Source organism: Ictalurus punctatus, chromosome 17 (assembly GCF_001660625.3).
Source record: "Ictalurus punctatus breed USDA103 chromosome 17, Coco_2.0, whole genome shotgun sequence".
In the NCBI taxonomy this organism is placed as follows: Eukaryota; Metazoa; Chordata; class Actinopteri; order Siluriformes; family Ictaluridae; genus Ictalurus; species Ictalurus punctatus.
This window is the reverse complement of record NC_030432.2, coordinates 11,791,957-11,817,891: the sequence shown is the minus strand read 5'-3', so window position 1 is coordinate 11,817,891 and position 25,935 is coordinate 11,791,957. Positions and strand designations below refer to the sequence as shown.

Here is a 25,935-nt window from a genome sequence, read left to right as displayed (position 1 = left end):
CAACAGACAGACTTTCAGGGAGAAAGGAGAGGTATGACTTACAGTTCTCCATGTAGTCCGAGATTCAGGGTTTTCCCTTCATTTTAAACAGATCCGAAATAACTAGTGACTTACTGCTCGAGTAGTTTTCTAATTGGAAACTTTATTACTCTTACTCAAGTAATTATTAACATTATTACTTTTACTGTTACTTGAGTAATTATTTTTGTAAATAGTTTACTTGTACTATGCACCTCTGTCCATGATACGTTGTTTAGTAGTCTCAGTGATAGATGGCAGTCTTATCTTAGGTGACTGGCTTATTTCTTGCTTTTCACCTTGCAAACTCATCCAGCAAACTGTCAAAGCTCTGACTCAACGGCCAGCAGTGACCTCATATTGCGTCTTCTTTGGTCCATTTATTTTGGAGTTCATTTTTAATCAAATCCATTAAGGAAAAAGAACAGAACATTTTCTGACTTCTCTTCTTTTTAAGTTTTCTTTTCGTTGACACATTTAGTATGGGTTTAAGATTATGACTTTGTTTTTATCCGCTTAACTAACGGGAGTTAAAAACAGTTATGATCATGTTCATCTCTTACTTTAAAGTCACATGTGAATAATCACATTATTTATACATGTGGCTGGTAGATACTTCAGGTTATATGATACTACATATTTTCACATGTGGTTTTTCCAATTCCGATTAAGTTATTTTCATATGTTAATTGTTGGGGACACGGTGGCTTAGTGGTTAACACGTTTGCTATGCACCTCTAGTGATGGGGGTTTGAATCCTGCCTCTGCCCTTTATGCGTGGAGTTTGCATGTTCTCCCCGTGCTTCAGGGTTTTCCTCCGGGTACTCCGGTTTCCTCTCCCTGTCCAAAGGCATGCGTTGTAGACTGATTGGCATTTCCAAATTGTCTGTAGTGTGTGAATGTGCACTGCGATGAGTTGGCACCCCATCCAGGATGTCCCCTGCCTTGTGCTTCAGTTTCCGTGTGACTCTGTGTAGGATATATGTATGTAAAACAGATAGATGGATGTTAATTGTTCCCATGATCACATACTACTCACATGGTGCTTACTTGAGTTCGCATGTGCAATTTCAGTGTCTGAATGTTCAAATGCATCTTCCCATGCTTTTCACATATGAGAATATATTACACATATCCCATGTGAAATGTATATTATTTGTCCATAAAGAATAACAATCTGTATGGTTCCATTTATGTGGAAAAATTGCAAGGATTAGGTATAGAGGCAAGATTATTTATGACTTCATTTGCATGAAATTGATCTAATATACCCAACCTCATAACGCTTGCTTGTTTGAATGTGCACAGATTTCTACCCAGGTTCATGTCTGCCAATTCTAACCAGGTCTAAATATGAATCTAAGAATAAAACAATAAAACAGACCCTTGATCCAGCACCTGCATGCCTTAACCTCGCCATGATTCTCAGCATGTCCTGAAACTCCAGTTTAATTGCTTGGTGAGTTTAAGGTTGTTTGCTATACATTGGAGAATCCTCTATGAGGCTTAGCTTTTCTGCAGTTGCCTGTACACATTCTAAAGGTTAAAATATCATTTTTCAGATTCAGCTTTTGGTGAACTAAATTATGAGCTCATGTAATGTAAATACAGAATGCCATTAATACTGTCAGGAAAAGACAACATTTGTCACGATTTCAGGGTTGAGATGGATGCAAGTGCAGAATTACTAAAGTTTCATAAAGAACAAAATAAAACATAAAAATACACTATGACCTTGAGGCACTATGACACTATGGCAAAACTAAACATAAACCAGAGACTTAAACACAGCAACAAAAACAACGCCAAAGAAAGCCAAACATAAGACAAAGAATGTAGTGCAAACTGTTGCTGTATACACGAGTGCTCGTTAACAGAATCGTGATTCAGGTGCAGATGGTCATGTGACTGTGATGCAGTAGCTGCTGGGAACTGTAGTTCAGACTTCCTTCTCTGATTTACATGACAACATTACTGCAAGTTTAAATTTAAGACTCTATTTTTGTGGCAGTAAAAGTGTAATTTCCTGGTTACCTCCAGCTCTAATTTGGGTGGGTGCAAAACTATTTTTTCCTGTGTGCACTCAGCTGCTATTTTGTGATCGGAAGTAAACACGCCTGCACTGATGTGGGTGGAGTGTGGCAACAGGTGGTGAGACATTTTTGCCAGAAGAGTGTGATATTCAATCCATAAATGCTCTTCTTACCACCTGCAGAGTCTAAAAATAAATAGCTGAAACGCCACAGTTGTGTCTACTGTGAATCACGTAATTGTTCATCAATTTTAATGAAACAACAAAAGTAATTATACAGCTCAGTTGAATTCTTGAATCTGATTAGTCAGAAGGTGTTGATTAATGACTGGGAATTTTAAATCACAGGTTTATATGAATGCACACATTCTAATATGTTGTTGTTTCTATAATAACACCTGCTACACAGGAATGGCAGACACTCAATGAAATCTAAGGCTAATAATAAGCAGTGAAGTTTTCTGTAAGGAGATGTTTATTTAACATCTATGGAAGGAGTCTTGATTAACCTTAGTAACCAAAAGCACTTAACGGTCAGGTCAGTATGCTGAGAGTCTTCAGGACAGAGGAGTTTGTACTTTCTAGTTTCTTGGTAAGCTGACAGGTGTATTTTGTTTTGTTTTAAAAAACAGGATGGTGAGGGAAAGATATTAACTTGCTTCATTACATGGAATCACATGGAACTATAAACAAATAAAATGTATGCTTAATTTATGGTTAATAAATATAAAATTTAACTTGTTGGAAAATTGTTGTTGCATAAGAGGAAAACACTTGGGATATGTTGTTAGTGTAAAAAAAAAAAGGGCCCCATTACATCACATTGGTTATTTTCCTGTCACTGCACATCCTGTCATGATTTCTTTCTCACATAAATATGAGACACACATCATTTTGTCCATATTCATCATTGACCATTTGTCCATTTTCACAGTTATGCCTTTGGATCTTGGTATTAGCTTGGAGAAATTGGCATCATGGTTTGAAATGTGTATGGTGTCAGTGGCAGGGTGTGTGTGATTAGTCAGAGGAGAGATAGTGCAGTGTGTGTGTCATTAGGCGTGCTGCTCAGGGGCTTGTCTCAGCTTGGGATTTGTGCAGGACTGATGGGGCTATGGGACATGCTGCTAGAGGCTCGCGCTCCCCGGGCTCCATTCGCACAAATCGATCTGTTCTGTTAATTGCAGTCATTGATCAGCTGTAGGCCTGACAGAGGAGCCTTCAGCGGGACTGAGCTCTGGAGGGAGAGCAGCAGGAGAGGCCACTGTATTTAACAAAACGGTAATAAACTTCCAATGGAAATCACCAAACAGCCAATAGAAACATCACAAGGCATGTTCCCACAGCAAGGGTTTCTCTTATGCAGGCAGCCTCAGTCATAACTCTCTGAAAAATACAAGCAGGCTGCTAATAAACTATGTCAAATAAAAGTCAAGGGATTTGGGAGAAATGTTCATTTTCTGTATGGCAGTACTGTAATTCAGTCTTTTACTTCAGGAACTAAAGATTACAGACTTCCATGGTCAGCCAAGGCAGAGGGTGGAGAAGAGTGAAATAACCTTATCCTACTGTTTTATATTCAGACGACTCAACTGGAGGGAGTGAGGTGTTGTGAGAGGACTGATAGGATTTTCAGGCTAAATAAATAAACTGAATAAAAAGCACTGCAGAGAGACTGAAGGGCTTCTATAGAGGGATGCGATATTAGTTTGTGATTGATTGGGGAGTGAGGGACTTGGGGAAGAGGCAAGAGAATGTGAGAAGTTGGGGAGGGCTTGCTTAAGAGCCAGGTGCTTTGGTGTTTGTGATTTATTCTTTTCGCTGTTAATTATCATGTTCTCCTCATTTGCTCTCTCTTTCTTTCTCTCTCTCACTTTCTTTTTCTCTCTCCCCATCTCTCTCTCATTCTTGTGTGCTTGCCTTTTTAATTTTCTAACTGCATGCTTTTTAATTAAGCATCAAACTCACACAGCAGTGAAAAGAAGTAACACCCATGTATACTCAGTTCTTCCTCAGACTTCTTGATAAGCTGTCTCATTAGTTGAACTACAAATGATGGATTTTTTTTTTATCAGCATTATTATTAATCGTCACATTGCAGGGTGGAAGTAAAATCACAAATTTGCATTTTCTGTTGGTTAGTATCATCTGGTTTCTCATCATTACCGGTTCTGTTTTCCACCAGTTCATGGACCCTTGTGTGCCCTATGGTACCTCCTTCACCTTTTCCCACCTCCCACCATCTGTTCTCAGTCTGCTCTTTTACTCTCTCCTTCTCCCTGAAGCCCAAATTTATCTCTTTCACCCCTCCACCCTCTACAAGCTTGTTAATGCCATGCATTTCCTAATTCTTTGTTCACACATGTCAGTTGAGGGTATATGTAGCAGCTGTAAGGCAATGTCTCCCTTACGAGTAAATTCCACTAACACACTGACGTGGGAGCAGATTTCTTGCTAGAGCTGCTGTTTTTCCCCCCAGAACCTGACAGCATTGACATGATTGCAGTTTAGCCTAGAGCTTTTAGCAGCATTAACAGTGTGTGCCTCTCACATCTCAGTACAAACAGCTTTGAATGTTTTCATACAAGTCGACAAATTATTGTTCTTGTTCCCTTCTGTCTAATTAGCAAGACAGTAGATCTGTGTTTAGTGTTGGTGGGTGCAGATATTTTAAGTAGACGATTCCCCAGGTCCCATCAAAAGACTTCACTTAAATTGCTCTTAAACGAAGAATACCAAATATTACTATGTTTATGTTATTTCGAGCTAAACATACAAAGCTGGATTTATGATGGACATCATGTGTGGGAAGAAAAGACAGGCCCTGTTTTCGCAGTCATAATAGAAACACGAAAATAAAACGAAGCATTAAAATTATTTTAGGTGACACATATTTTTGCCACCTCACAGCTCCAAAATCACTGGTTCAATCCTGAGCTTGGGTTAGTGTCGAACTAAAGTTGGTATGGTCTCACAGTGTCCATGTGGGTTTCCTCTTGGTTCTCCATTTTTCCTCACACCTAACCAAAAACGTGTCAGTAGGTGCATTGACTATACTTATTTTCCCCTAGGTGTGAATGAGTGTGTGAATATGTGTGTGCATGGTTTCCTGCGATGGACCATTCAGGGTCTATTCCAACATCAGAGCCAGTCACACTGACCAGGATAAAGTGGTTACTGGAGATGAATGAATTATACCAATCAATGAATGAATTAACTAAATTTCTGACTTATTTGTAAATTCACTTGCTGTTCATTTTGGAGCAGTGGCTAATATAATTGGCAACAAAATATGCTTTCTGTCTTCTCGTATGCTCTTGTTGGTGTACAGTTACATAACGAATGCTCTAGAACACAGAATTTATATCAGTTTATTCCTCTTCTCCATGATGGCAATACTTTTGGCAAGTGGTATTTATTAGTCTTATAAGTCTATTATTTAAATTATGTTCAATGTGTAATGACATCACTGCTTTATTTCTTTCCACAGATAATTTAATTCACTTATTAGGTTGGTAATTATTTATATTGTTAAATTATTATTTAAACTGGATTGTAGAAACGTGGCAGGACATTGGGGGGAGGCGGGGGAGCAAATGTGAAGAAAAAAACCTAGTCTTATACCCAACCAAATTAGCACCATATTGTCATTAGGTTACACAAAGATAGAGGCAAAAGCCCCATATGCTATGGTTTCTTATGTAACTGCAACATCCAACATTGATTCATAAGTAATGCTGTATCCGTTCTCTGCCATGCGGAAAACTAGCTTTCCCCACATTATTGTAGGAAAAAAATTATGGTTTAGCTCACGATCAATTCCCATCATAGAGGGAAGGAGATGAGAAATGAGAGCAGAAAATAGTGTAAAGCTCTGTTAATAATTGTAATGGCCGTCTCAAATATGGTGCTTATAAGTTTTGGAGACAAACACACCCACACACACACAGAGTTTTGTGGGTGGTGGTGATATTGATGTCCATGTATTTGTGTGTGTGTGTGTGTGTGTGTGTGCGTGTGTGTGTGCGCGTGTGTGTGTGTGTGTGTGCGCGTGTGTGTAAGAGAGGGACTTACTAGGCTACACAGATACCTGGATTATTCCTCTGATATAATAGGCAGCGACTGATCCGGAAACATTGCAAAGAAGAGCATCGTCTGACTGTAAAAATCTTGCTGACAGGAGAGAGGTGGAAGCATTTCTTTACTTTGTCAGTGCCTTGCTTTCTGAATACTAAAAAAGAAATGGCGACACACGTCTTAAAATAAGAAGATATAGATTTTAATATCTTTATAAACATTTTTTGTATTATCTTCTGAGAACAACTTGTTAAACCATCGAATAACTAGGATGGTGTGGTGCAGGAGAGAGAGAGACAGAGAGAGAGAGAGGACATGGTGGAGGAGGATTGTGCAGTTTCTTTGAAAATGGAATCTAAAGCATGTAAGAACCAAATAAAAAATGAGAAAGCAAAAAATGTGAAGTAATGTACTTCTCTGCTTGAGAAGTAAAAAACCCTGTTGTCATCATAAATGTCATTCATTCATGGTTTTTATCGTGGTACCAATATGATCTTAGTCACAAGTCCATCTACTGGCTGACGAAACTGTTTACAGTTCATTATATTTTACAAAGAATTTCTCAGTAGCGGAGGCACAATTCTCCAGCCATTCCCTGGACTTGTAACTGGAGATTGAACATCCATCCACACTTTTCCCTCTATCCAGCGCAGACAAATGGTCTTTCTCCTGGACCCCAGTTTTTTTGTCCTATGGCTCCAAAAGGGCTTTTTTTGGCCATGGTATGTTGAAAATCACTATTATACATCACACCGAGTTATTTAAAGGATTCTTTTCCTGTATCTTCGTAGTATTGTTGAATTGTTGATTTCACAGCCTTTTAAGGGTGAAAAGTGTCCATTTTAATAGGCAGTTCAGACAGAGGGATGTTAGCAAAAAACGGTCATCCCAATTTGACCTTTGTCCTCTTGGGGCACTTCCTGTTTCTGTGCCCCATTAGCAGGTCATCTCTAGTTCCCAGCTCAGCCAAATCAAACAAACACAGAAGACAAGAAACAAATACAACTCTTTAGATTTTCAGAGCTTTATATCCTAGACACACACATTCACACACACACACGCGCGCACACACACACACGCGCGCACACACACACACACACACACACACACACACACACACACACACACACACACACACACACACACTCACTGTTCTTGAAGCAAATGTACCCTGTTTGCTTCGTTAAACATTAATAGCAGCTTGTTATAATAGGCTCCATAATGTGCAGTTGCAAAATAATCCAAACAAACTGTGCAAATAATGACGATACATCTTGAAGCAATGTTTGTAGCAAAATAAAATATGAGGAATGTATATCCACTAATATTGGCACCCTTGGTAAATATGAGCAAAGAAGGCTGGGGAAAAATGTCTTTATTGTTTAACCTTTTGATCTTTTGTTAAAAAAAAAAAATCATAAAAATACTCTGCTCTCATGGATATCAAACAATTGCAAACAAAACACGGGTTTATAAAAAAATATCTGTTAAATATCGGTGTGCAACAATTATTGGCATCCTTTTAGTCAATACTTAGTGCTACTTCCCTTTGCCAAGATAACAGCTCTGAGTCTTCTCCTATAATGCCTGATGAGGTTGGAGAATACATGGCAAGGGATCTGAGACCATTCCTCCATACAGAATCTCTCCACATCATTTTTGTGTTGATTTTGATGTATGTTTTGGATCATTGTCCTGCTGGAAGATCCAACCACGGCCCATTGTAACCTTTCTGGCAGAGGCAGTAGGATTTTAATTTAATATCTGTTGATATTTGATATTTGAGTCCATGATGACATGCATCCTAACGAAATGTCCAGGTCGTCTGGCAGAAAAACAGCCCCAGAACATCACAGAGCCACCACCATATTTAACCATACGCATGAGGTACTTTTCCATATGGCTACCTCTCTGTGTGTGCAAAACCACCTCTGGTGTTTATTGCCAAAAAGCTCTATTTTGGTTTCATCTGACCATAGAACCAGATCCCATTTGAAGTTCCAGTAGTGTCTGGCAAACTGACGATGCTTGTTTGTTTTTGGATGAGAGTAGAGGCTTTTTTCTTGAAACCCTTCCAAACAACTTGTGATGATGTAGGTGACTTCGGATTGTAGTTTTGGAGACTTTCTGACCCCAAGACGCAACTAACTTGAACAATTTCCTGTTCCTAGTCACCAGGTGTACTACAAAATGTAAAATATAAATGGGAATATATTTCAAATAATGTTTTCTAATATGAATTCATAGGGGTGCAAATAAATATTGCACACCTATATTTAACAAATATCTATTTTTTTTGGATAAACCTGTGTTTTGCAATTGTTTGATATCCATGAGAGCAGAATATTTTTGTGAATTTTTTAAACAAAAGATCTAAAGGTTAAACATATCAAACCTACCAAGGTATACAGTATATATGAGCACTAGTTGAAAATGGATAGTATTTGGGCAGCAACGTGGCCTTTTCTGGGATTTTTATATTTTCTACTCAGTGTGGGTGTGTTGTACAATTTAACTGACAAATTGTGTTTCACTGTAAAATGTTAAAGTAGATTCTAGCCTGAATGTTCTCTATGCTGAGTGTAAGTCATTTTAAGAGTCCCTTTTTCCCCCTCAGTGGCAGTGAATCTAGGAAGGAATATTTGGCAGCACATTACTGCAATAAAATAACAAGAAGGATAAAATTGGAAAGTAAACAGTTTCTGTCTGCTAATCCTAATTAATCTGCTGAAGTCACACATTTCACTAAAAATAACAAAGTTGTGCTATGTTGTTATACATGGTATCTTTCTCAACTTATTAATTTATTTCCATAATGAGCACACCGTATTCTGGGATTAAGTGAATACACAGCAATTATATTTCATAATGATGAGGCAATTATGTGCATTATTACATTCAGTTGTTGTCAAAGAAAAAAAAAAAACATTATGTGTTTTGCCAACAAATGTAACTCAGGACATGCTGAAGGTAAAACTTTTCTGGATTTACAAATACACTTTATTTTGGATGATATTTTGCAACTTACTTATATAAGAACTTAAAGGTAATGAAAAATATTGTAAATGTGTTAAGTTTATGTCAGAATGTAACAATTTAGAATTGGCATTAATTTGTATTACAGTAATTTTCACTTTAGCAACCCTGCCTTTCAGTTGCATGTTATATTCCAATTGCATGTCTTGCTGTTTAGCTATAATTTGTGATTAGGTTACAATCACCCATCTAGATGTAAATCAAAATATTTTGGCAACAATGGCAGTGAAAGCATGTTTAGGCTGCTTCTCTTTCAATTCAATCTTCCATCCTCCTGCTCATATTAGGCATCTGATGTTCACGCATATGTATGTATTTCACAGATATGTGCATATGATGCTTAAGCATGTGTGTCTATTTCAGTGTCTAACTGTCAAAGATCCTTAAACAGTATTTTACACATATTATTAAACATACACACAATAATCCCCCCGCCCCAACCCAAAAACATACACACGCACTTGCACACACAGAGACTCATGTAAAGAGGCCTTGGAAGGCTGGAGCTAGAGTGGATCTGAGAACTGCATTGATTTGATTTAGCTACAATGCACCAGCATCAAGTTCACTGTACGATGAAGCTAGCACTTAGCAGCACAAGAAGTCCCGCAATACTAGAGAGAGGGAGGTGGAGCCACTGGGAATTGCCCATGTTGGTGGCCTGCTGGACCCCACTGGGGGGACGCACAGTGGTCCGGGGAGTACATTTATTCTTTCTCCGTGTGGTCAAACTATCAGGGGATGTGTGGTCATATTTCCCAGTGAAGTCGGATGAGGAAAACTCCTTGTCTGCCATTTCCTTTGAAGTATGAACCTCGTTGGGGCCTTTCCCTTTGCCGCTCCTGCTCCGCTGGCGTGTGCAGTTCCGAGAACGACCAGGCCTCTGAGGAGTGACTGCATTTGGGGAATCGCCTGTTCCTGTCTGTACTCCATTGATTGCAGGGGGAGGTTGGGGCAAAGGTGTGGGCAAAGAGGAGAATTGTTCACCAAGGTGGGGGTGGTGAGGGCGTGTTTGTGGAGGCTGGGCAGGTTGAGGCTCTTGCTTCAGTGAGACCTTGTCTGTTCCAACCCACAACTTAGTCTTGCTCTGGTGCAGGGACTCAGATCCAGAGCAATTGGGGAAGTCTTCTTTCTTCAGCTGCTTTAGGTCCTTTCCTGCCAGACTGGCTGGGGCCATGCAGCCCACTGCAGATGTGGAGCCGCGGAACCTCTTAAGCCAGTCCCACAGAGACAAAGCCTTGCAGTCACATTCCCAGGGGTTGTCATTGAGACGAAGATATTCCAAAGCACCAAGCATGGACAGGCACTCACCAGATAGCTCTGTCAAGGAGTTGTTGAACAGATATAGTGTGGTGAGGCGCTTCAGGTCATGGAAAGCAAGCCGGTCCACCCACTGCAGCTGGTTGTGGTGCAGCAGCAGCCTGTCCAGAGCACGCAGCCCTCTGAAGGTGTTCTGATGCAGGCTCCACAGGCGGTTCCCATGAAGAAACAAATGGCTCAGGTTGTGTAGGTCCACAAAGATGTCATCCTGCAGGTACTCTAAGTGGTTATCCTTTAGAGACAAAGAGGAGAGAACTAAATATGACAAAACACTAATGTATAACACACAAAAAAGCATGAGTAGTTATAAGACTTACTTGGAGATATAAGTACTGCAGATTACGAAGGCCCTGGAAGATGTTATTAGGAAGTGCACTCAAACCACAGCGGTACAGATGGAGGGCATGAAGACGGCTAAGCCCATGAAAGGTCTCTGGGGATAGAGAACGCAGGTAGCGGTTGTCTCCAAGGTCTAGCTCGTCCAACAGGGTGAACCCTTGAAAGGTGGAGGGCTCAATATAGGTGATGTTGTTGGAGTAGATCCACAGTGTTACTGTAGTGGGACTAAAATGGCCTTTCAACAACCGGTGGATTTTGTTATTCTGGAGGAAGATACGCTCGCTGTGGGGGGGAATGCCTTCAGGGACAGACAGGAAGTTGTGGGCCTGGCAACTGACAGTACTGGGAGCCGAGTAGCAGATGCAGTGGCGCGGGCAGGACCAAGATAGCTCCAACCCACAGAGCACCAGCAGGAACTCAAGCCCACAGCCTAGAGAGACACACAGATGGAAGAAAAAAGGTGGAAGAATCATTAAAGTGTTTGTGGACTACAGAGCTGCAACAACTAATCAATAAAATCGATAATAATCGATTATGAAAATCGTTGTCGACAAATCTCATTATTGATTGGTTGGTCTGCGCACGTTGCGGGGCATGTTTACTCCTTACATTACTTCTGTACTGAAAACATGCTTCGGAGAGTAAATACTAAATTTGTGTCCCAAATTAAGTGCTGTACAATTACACTATGTACTATGTGCTCTACCATCTAGTGTATGAATTTTAGAAAGGTATTATCATCAAAAATGGAACACTAGCGTTTTTTTACTAACCGGAAGTTTAAGCTGCTTCCTACTTGATGGCACATGACGTCATAGTCACGTAATAATGACGGCGCTAGCTTTAGCCTAATACCCAGAGTCACCGACAACGACTATCTTTTCTCTCAGCCACAATCAGACGGAGGCTGAGGAAGAAAGTGTGTGACCTCCAAGTCCTCTAAGGTAGTGGAGCATTTTATATTAAACACTGCCGAGAAGATTTATAAACTTGATAAAGCAGAGTTTGTGTAGCACGAGCACAACAGTGATGCTGTCGTGAGTTGCTTAAAAGGTTTAGTTTAATTTAAGTTCATTGCTTTATATGCTGTATCAGATTAACGTCTGTCGTTTATTATAACAGAAGTGATCTGTTAGTAACGAGGCCGCGTTGGTGATCACGCATGATGTAGACGGGTGATACAGTGTGGGAGCGCAAGTAAGATCTGTAATCTCTAATTAAAACACTATGATCAAAAGCAAACACAAGTAAAACAACATGTCTAAAGGCAGCGAGTAACAGAAATCACAAAGTGCAGTGAAAGAGTTTTTATTATTGATTTAGGACTGTAGTTTAATTCAGTGCTTTTTGTGAATTCATAAAAAGTAATGCATATTATAATATTTTATATTTCATATATATGTATATCTATATATATATCTGTGTGTGTATGTATGTATATTTATATACACACACACACACACACACACACACACACACAAAAACACACACACACACACACACATATATATATATATATATATATATATATATATATATATATATATATATATATATATATATATATATATATGCATTCTTTTGTGGATGCACAAAAATCACTGGATTAAACTACAGTCCTATGTGAATAATATATATTCTGGTGCGTGTCTGTGTGTATTGGATTCTTTTCAGTCTTATATAATTAGACAAACAGTTGTGTAAGGTTTTAGTCCGAAGTTTATATTTGTAACACTCAGTTTGTGAATTTAATTTTAAATAAACGAAAAAATGGTACTGGAAGTTTGCCCCGCCCCATCCGATTAATCGATTAATCAAAGAAAAAAAGAAAGAAAAAAAATCGACTATGAAAATAATCATTAGTTGCAGCCCTAGTGGAATACAGCCTAGCATGTGGTAAACCATTTTGAGTTTGTGAGATTTAGAGCTCATCGGCAGGAGGATCTGCTTATGCACCATAACGAAATGGGTAGGATTGATTTAGGCATGAAATATTGTAGAAATAAAATGGCAAAGAAGAATACAATTGACTGCGAGGAGGGCAGGCAAACAATTCACAAATAAGGTCAAGACAAAGCGATAGTAGAATAGTAAGATGTTGGACAAGGATGGACACAATACAGCAGGATACAGCAAACAGGCTGTCCAAGAAAGAAACTAAATGATAATGAATGAACATACCACACAATCTGTTGGTAGCTACGGATTATCATGTGGTCACTATGAGTTGTGCCTTTGGGATGCTTGTTGACATCTTGTGTACACAGAAGTTGTCCTCTACTGGTTGCCCAGGAAACAAACGTGAATACCAAATTCCGTGAAAACCACAAATAGCTGGAATTTCAGTCATTAAAATTCCACAAACCTATAAATGAAGGTAGATATGTGCTCTATCATAATAAATTATTCTGCAGATATATGCACCTATCAGCCTCAGTCTTCTGTTGAAATCAATCTCTGAGCTTGCAAATGGTAGAATAGATGCTTAGTTATACCTATGTTAAGCCTAAGAGACAAAGTATTTCTGCCCCCCCCCCCCCCCCCCCCCACCACCTTTATTTGAAGCTATTCAGTTCGATTTATCCAGCAGTTCATCTAACGAGAAGGGATGAGAAGGCAAATTTTTTCACACTGTGAGTCCCATTTCTACACAAGTGACAGCTGTTTTCTTTTTTCTCAAAAATGAATTATTCAAAACACAATTCCTGTCATTCACTCAAAATCGATTCGCTCCCTCTGCCTCTTAACATCACTATAATCCTTAGTTCCTCCATTTGAAATGCAGGGCTAGGGAATTACTCTCTTACAGAAGACAAGCACATATTTATTGGAATATTTTTTTGAGGTAAGGCATTTTTCAAAACTCATGTGTGGCCTCTATAAATAGGTAATGTAATAGCTCCTAGCTGAATATCAAAATAGGGAATGAAAGTGCACATCAGAAAGAGTTGGACAGTCGTTAGTATGCCTGGTGAGCAGCTAGACTGAACACAGCTCTTTTACTGGGGGACTCCACTATTCTATAGTCAGTGAGAAAACAATACAATACTGGCTCAGTGTTTGAGTTACAAAACTCCCTAAGTGCAGACAGGGCATCCCTAGTTAACTCAAAAGTCAAGCTAAACTGGGTCCAGGTCTTTACAGTCATGTGAAAAAATAAGTACACCCCATGGAAGTTGTTGCCTTTTTTTGACGTATTTGGACAAGCAAACATTTGATCATCTTTGAAACAGTGCCTATTAATAAAGTTGATATATTTGAACAAAATCATTAGGAAAAATGTCTTTTTCAATCATTTATTCAACAGAAATATCAATAGATGTGAGATTCTTCTGTGGAAAAAGTAAGTATACCCTTGGCCTCAGAAGCTAGTATTGCCCTCTTTAGCAGAAATAACTTCTTGTAGGCGTTTTACATAACTGTCCACCAGTATCTAACATCGGCTTGCTGGAATTTGTGACCACTCTTCCATGCAATATTGTTTCAGCTGCAAGATGTATGCAATGAGGGTTTTCTTGCATGTACTGCCCATTTCACATCCCCCCACAACATTTCAATCGGATTTAAGTCCGGGCTTTGACTTGGCCATTCCAAACCCTCCATTTCTTCTTTTTGAGCCATTCCTTGGTGGATTTGATAGTGTGCTTAGGATCATTATCCTATTAAAAGGTCCACTTTCAGTTCAACTTCAACTTTCGGACAGATGGCCTCAAATTATCTTCAAGCACTCTTTGATATGATGCAGAATTCATAGTTGAATCAATGAATGCAAGCTGTCCAGTCCCTGAGAGAGTGAAGCAACCCCAAACCATAACATTTCCACCACTGTGCTTCACGGTTGGTATGAGTTGCTTCTCCTGAAAAGCTGTCTTTGGTGTACGCCAAACATGTCTGCTGTTACTGTGGCCAAACAACTCTATCTTTAATTTGTCTGGCCAGAGTGCATTATTCCAAAAGCCCTGGTCTTTGCCTATATGCTCACTGGCAAACTGTACTCTTGCAAAGGCTGTTTCGTGATTGTAGAAGCATGCGCTTTGACACCAAAAGTTGCCTGACTTACTAGCAGATCCTGTGATGGAATTTTGGGGTTCTTGGAGATTTCTTTTTTTTTTTTTTTTTTTTACATCAGATGGTTTGCTCTTGGGCTGAATTTGCTGGGATGGCCAGTCCTAGACAAATTGGCAGTCATTTGAACTCTGTGCCACTTATAGGTTATTTTCAGTGAAAATAAGACTCGTAGGCATCCACAACCTTTTTTCTGAAGGCCTTATAGAACTCCTTAGATCTTGGCATGTTGACACCACACACCTCAATAACAAAGCAAACACCAGACACTAGATATGAGAGCGGTAAAAATAAGACAGATTCCACCTGCACTCCCTAAGCAGGTTCTAATCGTTGGCACCCAGTCCTGAACACCTGATTCAAATTTTATGGATTTAAAGGTGTGATAAATGCAGGGGTTACTTTTTTATGTTACTGATCTGTTTTTTTTTGTGTTGTTATTATATTACAATGTAAAAATGACTACAAAATGTAAATTTTTATGTATCATTTGATAGAGTGCATCACATTTATTAATAGGCACTGTTTCAAAGAGGATCAAATATTTGCTTGCCCAAATATGAAAAAAAAAAAAAAAAAAAGATAATTATAATAATTCCATTGGGTGTACTTATATTTTCTCAGGACTATATTGTATAAGGAAATAAAAACTGTAGAGTAGGTCATATATTTTCTAATACAATAGTAGTCTATGCATTGGAAAGATATATGTATTCAATTTAAATGTAAAGGTTCCAAAGTTTTCACATCCTTATATTGGGAGTCAAATATATTGTTTTTTTTGTTTGTTTTGTTTTCTTTCGATGTGTCACACATACAAAACACCGCTTGGTGTCGCTTCTCTCTCCCCACTATTAATATGATCACCATGAAAATCATAGACAGACAATAGAAATAAAAAATTAAAAAAGAAGAGGTTTAATACAGTCCCTGACACTGTAGTGCATCAGTGAGAATGGAATGTGTCAGACATGATTATTAAATTGGTAAGAGATAGAAGTCTTTTTTATCTGAGCTGCATAGTCACTCCTTATCTGGGCTAAATCTGATCCAAACTGCAAGAGAGAAATTTGAGGATGTCTAATTCAATTAAATTCACATATGTAGCAAAAATAAATGCTGAGAAGCATAGAAATAAGGAGATTATTGTGCCCAGAATATTACAAAAGCTGAACCTTATGAACAAAAACACATTATTATCTAGTAATAGAAACACATCCACTAAAGCCTAGTTTAGAGTGGAGATATTAGACTGGGTTGTAAGATAGCTAATCCGAGAGGATGTGTACACTACAGAAGCATTAGGAGGATAAAAAATATTTTTTTTGCAAAGCTGTTCTAAATCTGAGCTGTGTGCCATAGCTTTGCCTGTTTATTAGCCTTGTAACCCCAAAGCGTAACTCCCCATGTTATCCTTGTGGAACCCTTATAGGTTCTATGTAGAACCATACAAAAGAGTGTTTTGCTATCAGAAAGGTTTATAAGTGGAATGGTTTTAGGAGGCTAAACTTGTCATGTCACTACTTGCTACAAAACTGGAAATCTTTATTTGTGTTATTATATAATAACACATTTATTATTCCATTTATTATTAGGTTTAGATTATGTGACGTGTCCACCAAACAAGTCCCTGTGAATGAGTAACTATAGAAACGCTAACATATTAGAACAAGTGCATTAATGTAAGCCTGATTTGAATTACAGTCATTGCTACTGTCAGAGCTGTAGAAAATTAATCAATCAGTTCTGAGAAGTCTGTGGTATAATTTAAAAAAATTAGTATTATTTTTTCTGCTATCATAGAAGTGAGCTAATACAACAGCTTGTCTTTCACTGGAAGAAAAAGTGCCCATTGATGCCTGGGAAGGCATGGGATATTCATCTGAGCGACAGGGTTTCTATCGCTCTGCTCCACCCTGCAGCGGAAAACTACCTCCAGAGACCTGCTGCTTCACACCTGTCACCTCCCTGATTGCAGCATGTGTGTGTGTCTCCTGGAACCCTCTCACCACAATTTACACCCTTCTGCATCTCCAGCAGAGTGTAGACACAGGAAGAATGAGAGTGAGAAAGGAGGTATTTTTAGCAATGTAGGGAGATGCAAATGGGACATGAGAGCATGAAGGTGCATTATCATATTGCTTGACCACATAATGAGCCTCACTAAAGTGAATTATTGAGCTGGTTTGGACCACGTCATAGAGCCTCCATTAACACGTCTATAGCCCCCCTGTGTCAATGATACCATTTTGAATTCCTGACAAAAGAGAGAGATTTTTGCTGACGAACAATGGAGGTGTTATTCTAGTCAGTCTCGCTCGCCTCCTCCATCTCTCCCTCTGTTTCTCTCTTGCACTTTTTCTCCACACCTTTCCCCTTATCTGTCTGTGTATAATGGATGCAGCTGAGAGCTCGTTACAGGGAGAATGATTAAACAGTCTGTGACTGGGCTTGACGTTTACCCTGCCGACCCCACGGCCACCGTCCCTTTTCATGCCTTGCAGTCACCAAGAGGAAAATAACTAAATAAAGGCATGAAACAGAATGGTTTTGGTCCCTAGACAGACAGTGTAAAGTCAGTCTGTTGAATATCAATGAAGCATAGTTCACACTAAATTTGCCCTCATGAATAACACATCGCTGCTAATAGGAGAGAAGCAGTGTGTCTGTGACTCTGCACACCATTACACTGGACAAACTCAATTTCCTGTGTTTCTCTAAGGACCCTGATAAGCGCATGGCTGTTGCTACCTTGCATGCATGGCCCAATAAATAACATGCTTTCCCTTAAGAGTTGGCCACATTGATCTTCATACACGCACGCACGCACTCCCACACGCACAAACACACACACACTCTCTCTCTCTCTCTCTCTCTCTCTCTCTCTCTCTCTCTCACACACACACACACACACACACACACACACACACACACACACACACACACACACACACACACACACACACACACACACACACAAAAGAATCAAGTTAAAGGGCAAAGCAGTAAGAGTGACTATAGATTGTGATGATGATTTCTGCTGCCATCATAGATAATGTTAGATAATGTTTAAACTATACAGTCTATACAAGACCTGGAAGAGCTAAATGAAAATGTGAGGAGTTAAAGTGTGTAAAAAGGAGTAAAAAGTAAAAAGTGTGATCAGTTATGTTTAGGTAAAGCTCAAACAAAAACTCTAAACCTATCCTGAAGATATGATTGGTCCTTCCCAAGAAATTCAAGCATGATTACAGCTATTGTAATAAGAACAATTTTATATACACACACACACACACACACACACACACACACACACACATATATAAATATATATATATATAATATGTGTGTGTGTGTGTGTGTGTGTGTGTGTGTGTGTGTGTTTGTTTGTGTGTAAAAGGCCTCACCCATGAGTTTTTACATTATAATATACATATTATCCAATGAGGAAACGTTTCTGCTTGAAAGCTGACTGTCAATTATTCCAAGGCAAGCTAGAAACAGGAAGTGAATAATTCAAAACCAACCAATATGTCTTAAACTTAGTGTGACATAAATGAAACTGATTTAATGCTGCCACAATGCCAGAGTTCCCTGTAGAGCTAGCTAAGTTGCAACAGCATGTTTAGTATCTTCTTGGTGTTTTATGGACTCACGTGCCCAGAGTAGTCTAAAATTCCAGCTAATTATGCAATCAACTACTTCTGATTTGTAGTGACATGAAGTGATTGGAGACATGAATGACGATCTAGCCTACATCAGGTCTACAAAACATATGACCAAAAAAACTGAGAACATACAGATGATCACTAGAAGATATGGTTATAGGAAAAGTATAAGAACAGGCTAGGTTTAAATATGATTGTAATTATGATTGTTTCCTTATTTATAGTCTAGAGTTTGACAAATGGCAACAACTGCTTTTCCAACACATCTTGTTAATTCTGTTTCTCTTTTTAATAGACCTGGAATTCAATTCAAGTTCAGCAAGTCACTAATTAGTCTAAACATCATTATTGTGATTGTATTGCTGTTCTTGGTTAAATGCAACAATCAATGATCATGTTTATGTGCTTAAGTGGCATTAGTAGAGCAAATGTTTTGCTTCTAATGATAGCTAATGAAAGGAACACTGCCTGTTTTATGGTTCTTAGCTAATTGGAAGTATAATGAAGGGTAAAGATCTCTGATGAACTAAAGGGCATTATCCCACCTCAGGGTGTCTTGGTGGTTGAAAATTCAAGTTTGTTCTCACAACACTGATATTACTAATAAGTACTGGGTATGTTCAGGGGTTCTATTCAGAGTTCAGGAGATCGGGTGGCCCTATCTCTCTCACCAGTTCTAACAATATGGACTTCGTAGGTATCTTTTACTAGAATTATGTATATAGTGTAGTTTTGAAGCTTATTATTATACTCCATTCATAATTCATATTCATAATTATACTCCCAATTATGTACCTTAAAAATAAAGCCTTCATTTACCTTATTTTCCAGCAAACACATAACACACTAAAGACTTTGGATGAGCTAAATGAACATATTTTGTTTTACTTTGCTTTATTTCATTTGTACTTAATTTCTAACCCTATAGTCATGTGAAAAAATAAGTATATCCCATGGAAATTGTTGGGTTATTTGATTTAAAAAGCAAACATTCGATCCAATTTGAAACAGTACCTTTCAATAAAGGTGATACAATCAAACGACACGTAAAATTAACATTTTGTATTAATTTTAACAATTTAACCGTCTAATGTAAAAAATCTCCAAAATCCCCCAAATTTCATCACAGGATCTGCTAATAAGACTTGCAACTGTTGGTGTCAAAGTGCATGCTTCTACAATCAGAAAGAGATAAATTTGTACAAATTTGACCTGCATGAAAGGCATGCCAGGAAAAAGTATTTTCTGTCTAAAAAGAACATTAGAGAGAGACTACAGTTTGCCAATGAACATACAGGCAAAAACCAGGCCTTTGGGAATAAAGCGCTCTGGACAGACGAAGGAAAGATAGAGTTGTCTGGCCACAGTAACAGCAGACATGCTTTTCAGGAGAAGCACCTCGTACCAACTGTGAAGCACAGTGGTGGATATGTTATAGATTGGAGTTATTTCTCTTCCTCAGGGACTGGACAGCTTGCATTCATTAATTCAACTATGAATTCTGCGATGTAAGGCCATCTGTCTGAAAATTTAAGTTGAACTGAAAGTAGACCATTCAACAGGATAATGATCCTCAAAAAAGAAGAAATGGAGGGTTATGGAATGGCCTAGTCAAAGCCTGTATTTGAATCCCATTGAAATGTTGTTGGGGGATGTGAAACGGGCAGTACATGCAAGAAAACCCTCAAACATCTTGTAACTAGAATATTAGAATATTACATGGAAGAGTGTTCAAAAATTCCAGCTATTTTTCATAGTGGTTTTGTTCAGGTATATAAACTTCATTAATAGGCACTGTTTCAAAGATGATGAAATGTTTGTTTGTCCAAATATGTAACAATTTTTTTTAAAAGCCACCTATTTACTTATTTTTTCACATGACTGTATACAAACAACAGTTAACCATGTCCCAGTCTAGAAATGCTGTACACAATTTTGAATTGTAAGCATTTGTCTATAAAGCAATGTGATAATGTAGTGTATTACTATCCCTAATATGCCATGCTATGATTTACATTTCCAGAGCTCTGCTCTGCTCTACTTGCCAACTTGCTTTTAACATAATCCAAAGGATCAGCTCACATGAGCTCCTCCAAATTCAAATTTACCCCCTGGGTATGGTACTAACTCTGCATCACCGACTATAAGGACCTCTCTCATTTCTCTACCTGTCAGTGCATTATTAACCGCTTGAGTAAAGCAGTCAAAATCTGTAACTGGTTAGGAATCTGAAGCAGAATAAAAAAATTTTCAAAACCTAACTCAGAGTGGAGGAGACCTTAGAGAACGACCATGTATTCTAGGATGGAATAAAAATACAAATTATGTAGTTAAACTACTGATTATAAGAAGCTCTGTAGACATGACCAATATGTAATACTTGTTTTATCTGAAGCAGTGAACAAGGTAGGCACGATGGGAGACAATCTTTAGGGCACCGTTCCTTTGAAATGGCCTAGTCTCAGCAGAAAAGTGGTCTGGAGCCTACAACTACACCTAACCTGTGCCTCAGTGTGCTGACCGATATTACCGGTATAATATGCACAAAGCAGTGACTTGGGTGATGAGGGGGACATTTCACCTGTCAAATAGTGCCTCACTTAAGTAGATATGATTGTATATTTAATGTCTGCAGTGCTAGTGTTTCTCCTTCCTGATATGTTGCTCCAGTTTGATAATGGGTAGCTCTGGCCCCTCTTAACTGACATGTGTGATGTAGCAATAGATATGATAAACACTTAATGTGCAACTTGTAAACCCAGTAGGGTATCTGGTGCGTACAAAGAAATCTGATAAGACATTTGAGAGATTACTTTCTATTATATTAATTTGATAAGATATTCAACAGACCACTTGTGTGTGCAAGGCACTGCCAATCTTTGATAGCAAGGATTTCAATGCAAATGAATATGTACTCTTAAATGAACACACAAACACCACAAGAAAGCAAAAAGCAAGTATAGAAGAAGTGACAGCAGTGCTTTTCCAGCTGACAAATCAGAGGAGCTAAAAATAGTTGGGCTAAATAAGCTGCTGCCATATGGACCATGTAAAGAATACAGAGTGGAATTTGGGGGTGGAGTGTGATTGAATTTGATACTGGAAAAGCGTTTAAAGGTGCAGGAGAGAGTGGTTGGCAGCCAAGGAAAGTACAGATGTTTAATACGGCCATTTTAATGAAAAGGATTTCAATAAATGTCAGAGAGGCGTTAATTCCATATAGTTGTTCTTAGATGAGGCAGGAGGACATTTGTTTCATTGTTTGTTCAGTATGTAGTCACTGTGGGCAGTAATTCAGTGAGCAGTGACAGGGGTACAGGGACATACAGAGCAATCAGACCCAGACAACACTCCACATGCTGGGTCTGATTACAGTGCAGTTAAAGAAGTTGCCAATCACCCTATAAAGAGGACAGTTTTACATTCACCCTGCATGAATCATAGGGCAAATCTGAACATTCCTTTTATTGCCCATATTCCATCAAAGCTATGGTATATATAAATAAAAAAGGGAGGTTCTACTAGAGGCCTGGATTATCCATTGTGGGATATGGTGACGTTCCTATGTACTATCTTGGAAGTGGTACGGTAGCTCAGTGGTTAAAATGTTGGACTGCTGATCAGAAGGATTTGAATTCAAATCCCAGCACCACCAACCTGGAACCTTGAGCAAGACCCTTAACCCTCAACCGTTCAGTTGAGGGTTAAGGGACAAGGACAAGCTCTGGACAAGGGCGTCTGCCAAAAGCAATAAAAGTAAATGAAATGTTCAATGAAACCCAAAGTGTAAAAAAAAAAATCAGGCAATATTATCTGACATCTGACATGTCCAACTTAGTCTTATTCTTGACCATGCAGTGACCATCAGATGCTGTTTTAAAAAAACAAGATCTTCAACCATTCTGTCTTTTCAAGCAACTGAATCCATACAGTTGGGTTCAATACATAAACCAATATCAAACCAAGAAAGAGGGTTGACTGTGAACATGAATCTTGAATCAAAAGCAGTAACCACAGTTGCAGTAAATCATCAGTAGTAGTCGAATGACTTGACAACAAAGACACAATCATCATTAAACCCTTGATGCACAAAGTCTAAATAACTGTAAATACAATAGTTGGAACAGGGCAGACTAGATGGTTAACTGCTTTCAGACATATATTTAACAGAGTCAAATTCTAACATTTTCCACTTTGAATAGTTCTGAAAACTACTAGTTTTCCTCAAATGAAATGAGCGAGGAAATAATCAATGATTAATTCTGTTGGCTAAATTGGATCTGTTCAGAGTGAATAAGTGCTCTTCTCTGTTTTGATGATGTGAATGTGACACAGACATTTACAGCATTTGGCAGATGCCCTTACCCAGAGCGACTTACATTCATCTTATTTATACATTTAAGCAGTTGAGGCTCAAGGGCCTCGCTGTGGTGCCCAGCAGCGGCAGCTTAGCGGTGCTGTTATTTGAACTCATGACCTATTTGATTACAAACTGACCTGATTATGGCAAAAATCCAAAAGATTTATCAAAGCGTAGCATTTACTATGAAAAAACAGACTTAGCCAATAAGGTTTTAGACATCTTCATGCAGATTGACAGTTTTCCCCGACTGCTTTGGTTAAACTGGCTCATTAACTAATGTAATCTTTGCAGGAAGACAGCCAAGGAAAGGTTAGTAAATAACCTACTGTAAATAAAAACATTTCTAGACTCCATACTAGACACAATGTACATCCTTTCAAGCCACTCTAGGACAAGAACATACCTAATAATCTGTTCTCTCTCATTCTGTTGAGCTGTACATGCACTCATGCTGCCTGATGTGATGCTGGCACACTTCTACTGCTGTGGCTCTTCTCACCCTCCAGACTTTACTGATTCATTCTGATTCTCTACGTCTGCTTAGTGCAGGCTGCACTTCTGCACATTCTGCCGCTGTGGATGGTTTCAGTAGATATCCTTAAAGATTTGCAGATCCAAAAAAGACAGTGTATGCCATAGACTTGCACTTGCCTCAGTGGATAATCTGACCTGGATATTATAGATTTGTACCATCTATGATCTGCTGCTGTAACCGTAAAGATGTCCTGTGCTTATCCTAGGACAATTATTCACAACATGCTGATCGTGAACATCCTTTCGGCACACGTAGTAATGAGAAATGATTTATAATCCCACTATCAATCTCTATAATGATCAAAATATATCTGTATTATTGTAAAGCAGATTTGTGAGAATATTTATTATTAAAAGCATTATAATTTTAAAATGTATCATCTATTAATTTTATGTAGTACACACTGGGCTTTTGTTATATATAAGTATTTAATTGAAGACATACAGTATGAGAGCTTGACTGAAAGGTGTAACACCCAAGCCTGTGTTCCCCTTGGTGCATATAATGGGTAACCATCAAATTCAAAATTAAATGTCAATTACTCTCTAGTCACCTCAGCCTGACAGGCAGTGCCCAGCTCTAATGGTGTGTGCAATTTTATGTGCAGAAACAGAAATAAATAAAAAAAATTAAAATAAAAATAAACCCGCAGAGGTGGTGAAGAAAAATTGGTCAATACAGTTTGTCTATTCCTCAAAAGGAGCTGGACATTTTGTCTAAGTGACAGTCCAGGTTCCATTGTGTTGAAATTCATTAAAATTCATGTGACACAGAGAAGCCAGTCACTCTCACAGACTACAGCATGTGAATATAGAATAGGCAACAGTAGGCTTTTCAAGGCTTCTATGCATATTGGATGGTGACAGTGCTCCCATTACATGACATCCAATTACATTTTCAGCTTCTGGATTAAACCGGGTTTTACTGTGAACTGTGCCTACATGAAGTTTGAGACAAAACCCTGCCTTGTTTCTCACTTACTGGTGTCTCTAGGGAAACCTGTGATCTTGACATGATGATCGTCTATTACTGATTTATTACAGAGAGGACCAGGTTGTATTTCTACACGCTGATGTCTAGTGGATATGCTGCATGCTTGCTGAATGAACCTTGACTTGAGTGATTTAGAGTTGCTTCGCACTTTGCCCAGGGCAGCCCTGAATGCCCAGGTGGCCTGTAGCAGCAGCATGGCCTGCTTTTGTAGCTCACCTCAATTCATTATTATTGGCATCCTTTAAGAGATCTCCAAACTTCCCCCCAAACAAAAAGACTTTCCTTCAAATGTACCTGTACGAGCTGCAGCTAGCTTGCATACTAACCACTCTCTTGGCCCAGATTTGCAGGAGATGAATTATTCAGTGCAGGTGATTTTTTTTTTATACTATAAGAAACACACACACACACACACACACACACACACACACCACATTTAGTGCTACAGGGCACCACATTTGGGTGAAGCCAAGCAGAAAATGACAGAGAAAAGCAGCTCACAATAGCAGCTGATTAGGGTTGAGTATGGAGTTGACTGGCTGTACAGTCATTACTACTCTTACAGAGCTGATCAGTGCTCACAGGCAACCTGCAGGGAGGAGACCTCTTTACTGTCACTCTGACCTACACACTGCCCTGTTAACAATCATTACTCTTGCACACAACCCAAACACAGACAGTCGCCACATATATAAACAAGGACATATAAATCCATTTCACAGCATCTAATATACTTATGTGACCTTAAAACTAAAAGCATTTCAGAGCCACTGACAGAGATGTGAAGGTATAGGCAGATAATGACTCATGGTGGAGGGTTGAACACCTGCTCTGAGAGCAATATTAGGAAGAACAGCATGCAAGTGTTTTTCTACTTGAGCTAGAGAAGCGGGAGACATGAGGGACTGCAGTCTTATGGAAGTAATCCATTTTCATTAAGTGTACCTTCTTAGATGTTGTGAGTCTTTCCATTGATCCTGCTTTAATGTCAAGTCATTAACTGTACTGGGCTTAGTCACTGCTTATAGTAATGAAGTCTTTGCACGTTCTATAGGCATTCAGTACAGCAGAGGAAATAAACACAGCCATTTCTCTTTTTCTAAACTCAGGGTCACATGTGAATGTGTCCTTCGATGCTTCACAATCCTTTAGCCTGTTTGCTGTCTTCCCTTCAATTGCTGCCTTTTCATCATCATTCCAGCCAAGCCCTGTTTCATATCTCTATTACAAAGACATACATATCAATCTTCTCTAGCTGTTTACTTTGCTTTACCGCTTTATAGCTATCCTTGAATCCCTTCCCTTCTATCATTTTTCCCCACATTTTATTTTCTCTGACTGACTCTTCTGCTACTTGCTTGCCTCCTCAACTCATGCCTTCTAAAGCATCCCTACGTTTGGCTCAGCCAGATTTTCCACTTCAATTACAAGGTGACATGTACTATATTTCCTCTCTTGCACACATTTTCAATTATGCCTGCATTAAAAA

General features: G+C 38.8%; 1 protein-coding gene across 2 annotated transcripts in view; it reads right to left on the bottom strand.

Annotated features, from left to right (window-relative positions):
* Positions 1-7,486: 7,486 nt before the first annotated feature.
* Positions 7,487-25,935, bottom strand: part of rtn4rl1b (reticulon 4 receptor-like 1b) — a 186,374-nt gene continuing 167,925 nt past the window's right edge. Inside the window, exons 2-3 of one of the 2 annotated variants that reach the window (XM_017491053.3) lie at positions 10,801-11,252; positions 7,487-10,715 (exon numbers count right to left, since the gene is read on the bottom strand). In XM_017491053.3, coding sequence (XP_017346542.1) covers positions 9,729-10,715; positions 10,801-11,252 — 1,439 coding nt within the window. In that variant the 3' untranslated portion in view covers positions 7,487-9,728. Of the gene's footprint in view, positions 10,716-10,800; positions 11,308-25,935 lie in introns of those variants that run through there. The other variant, XM_053687465.1, reaches the window with a different exon arrangement.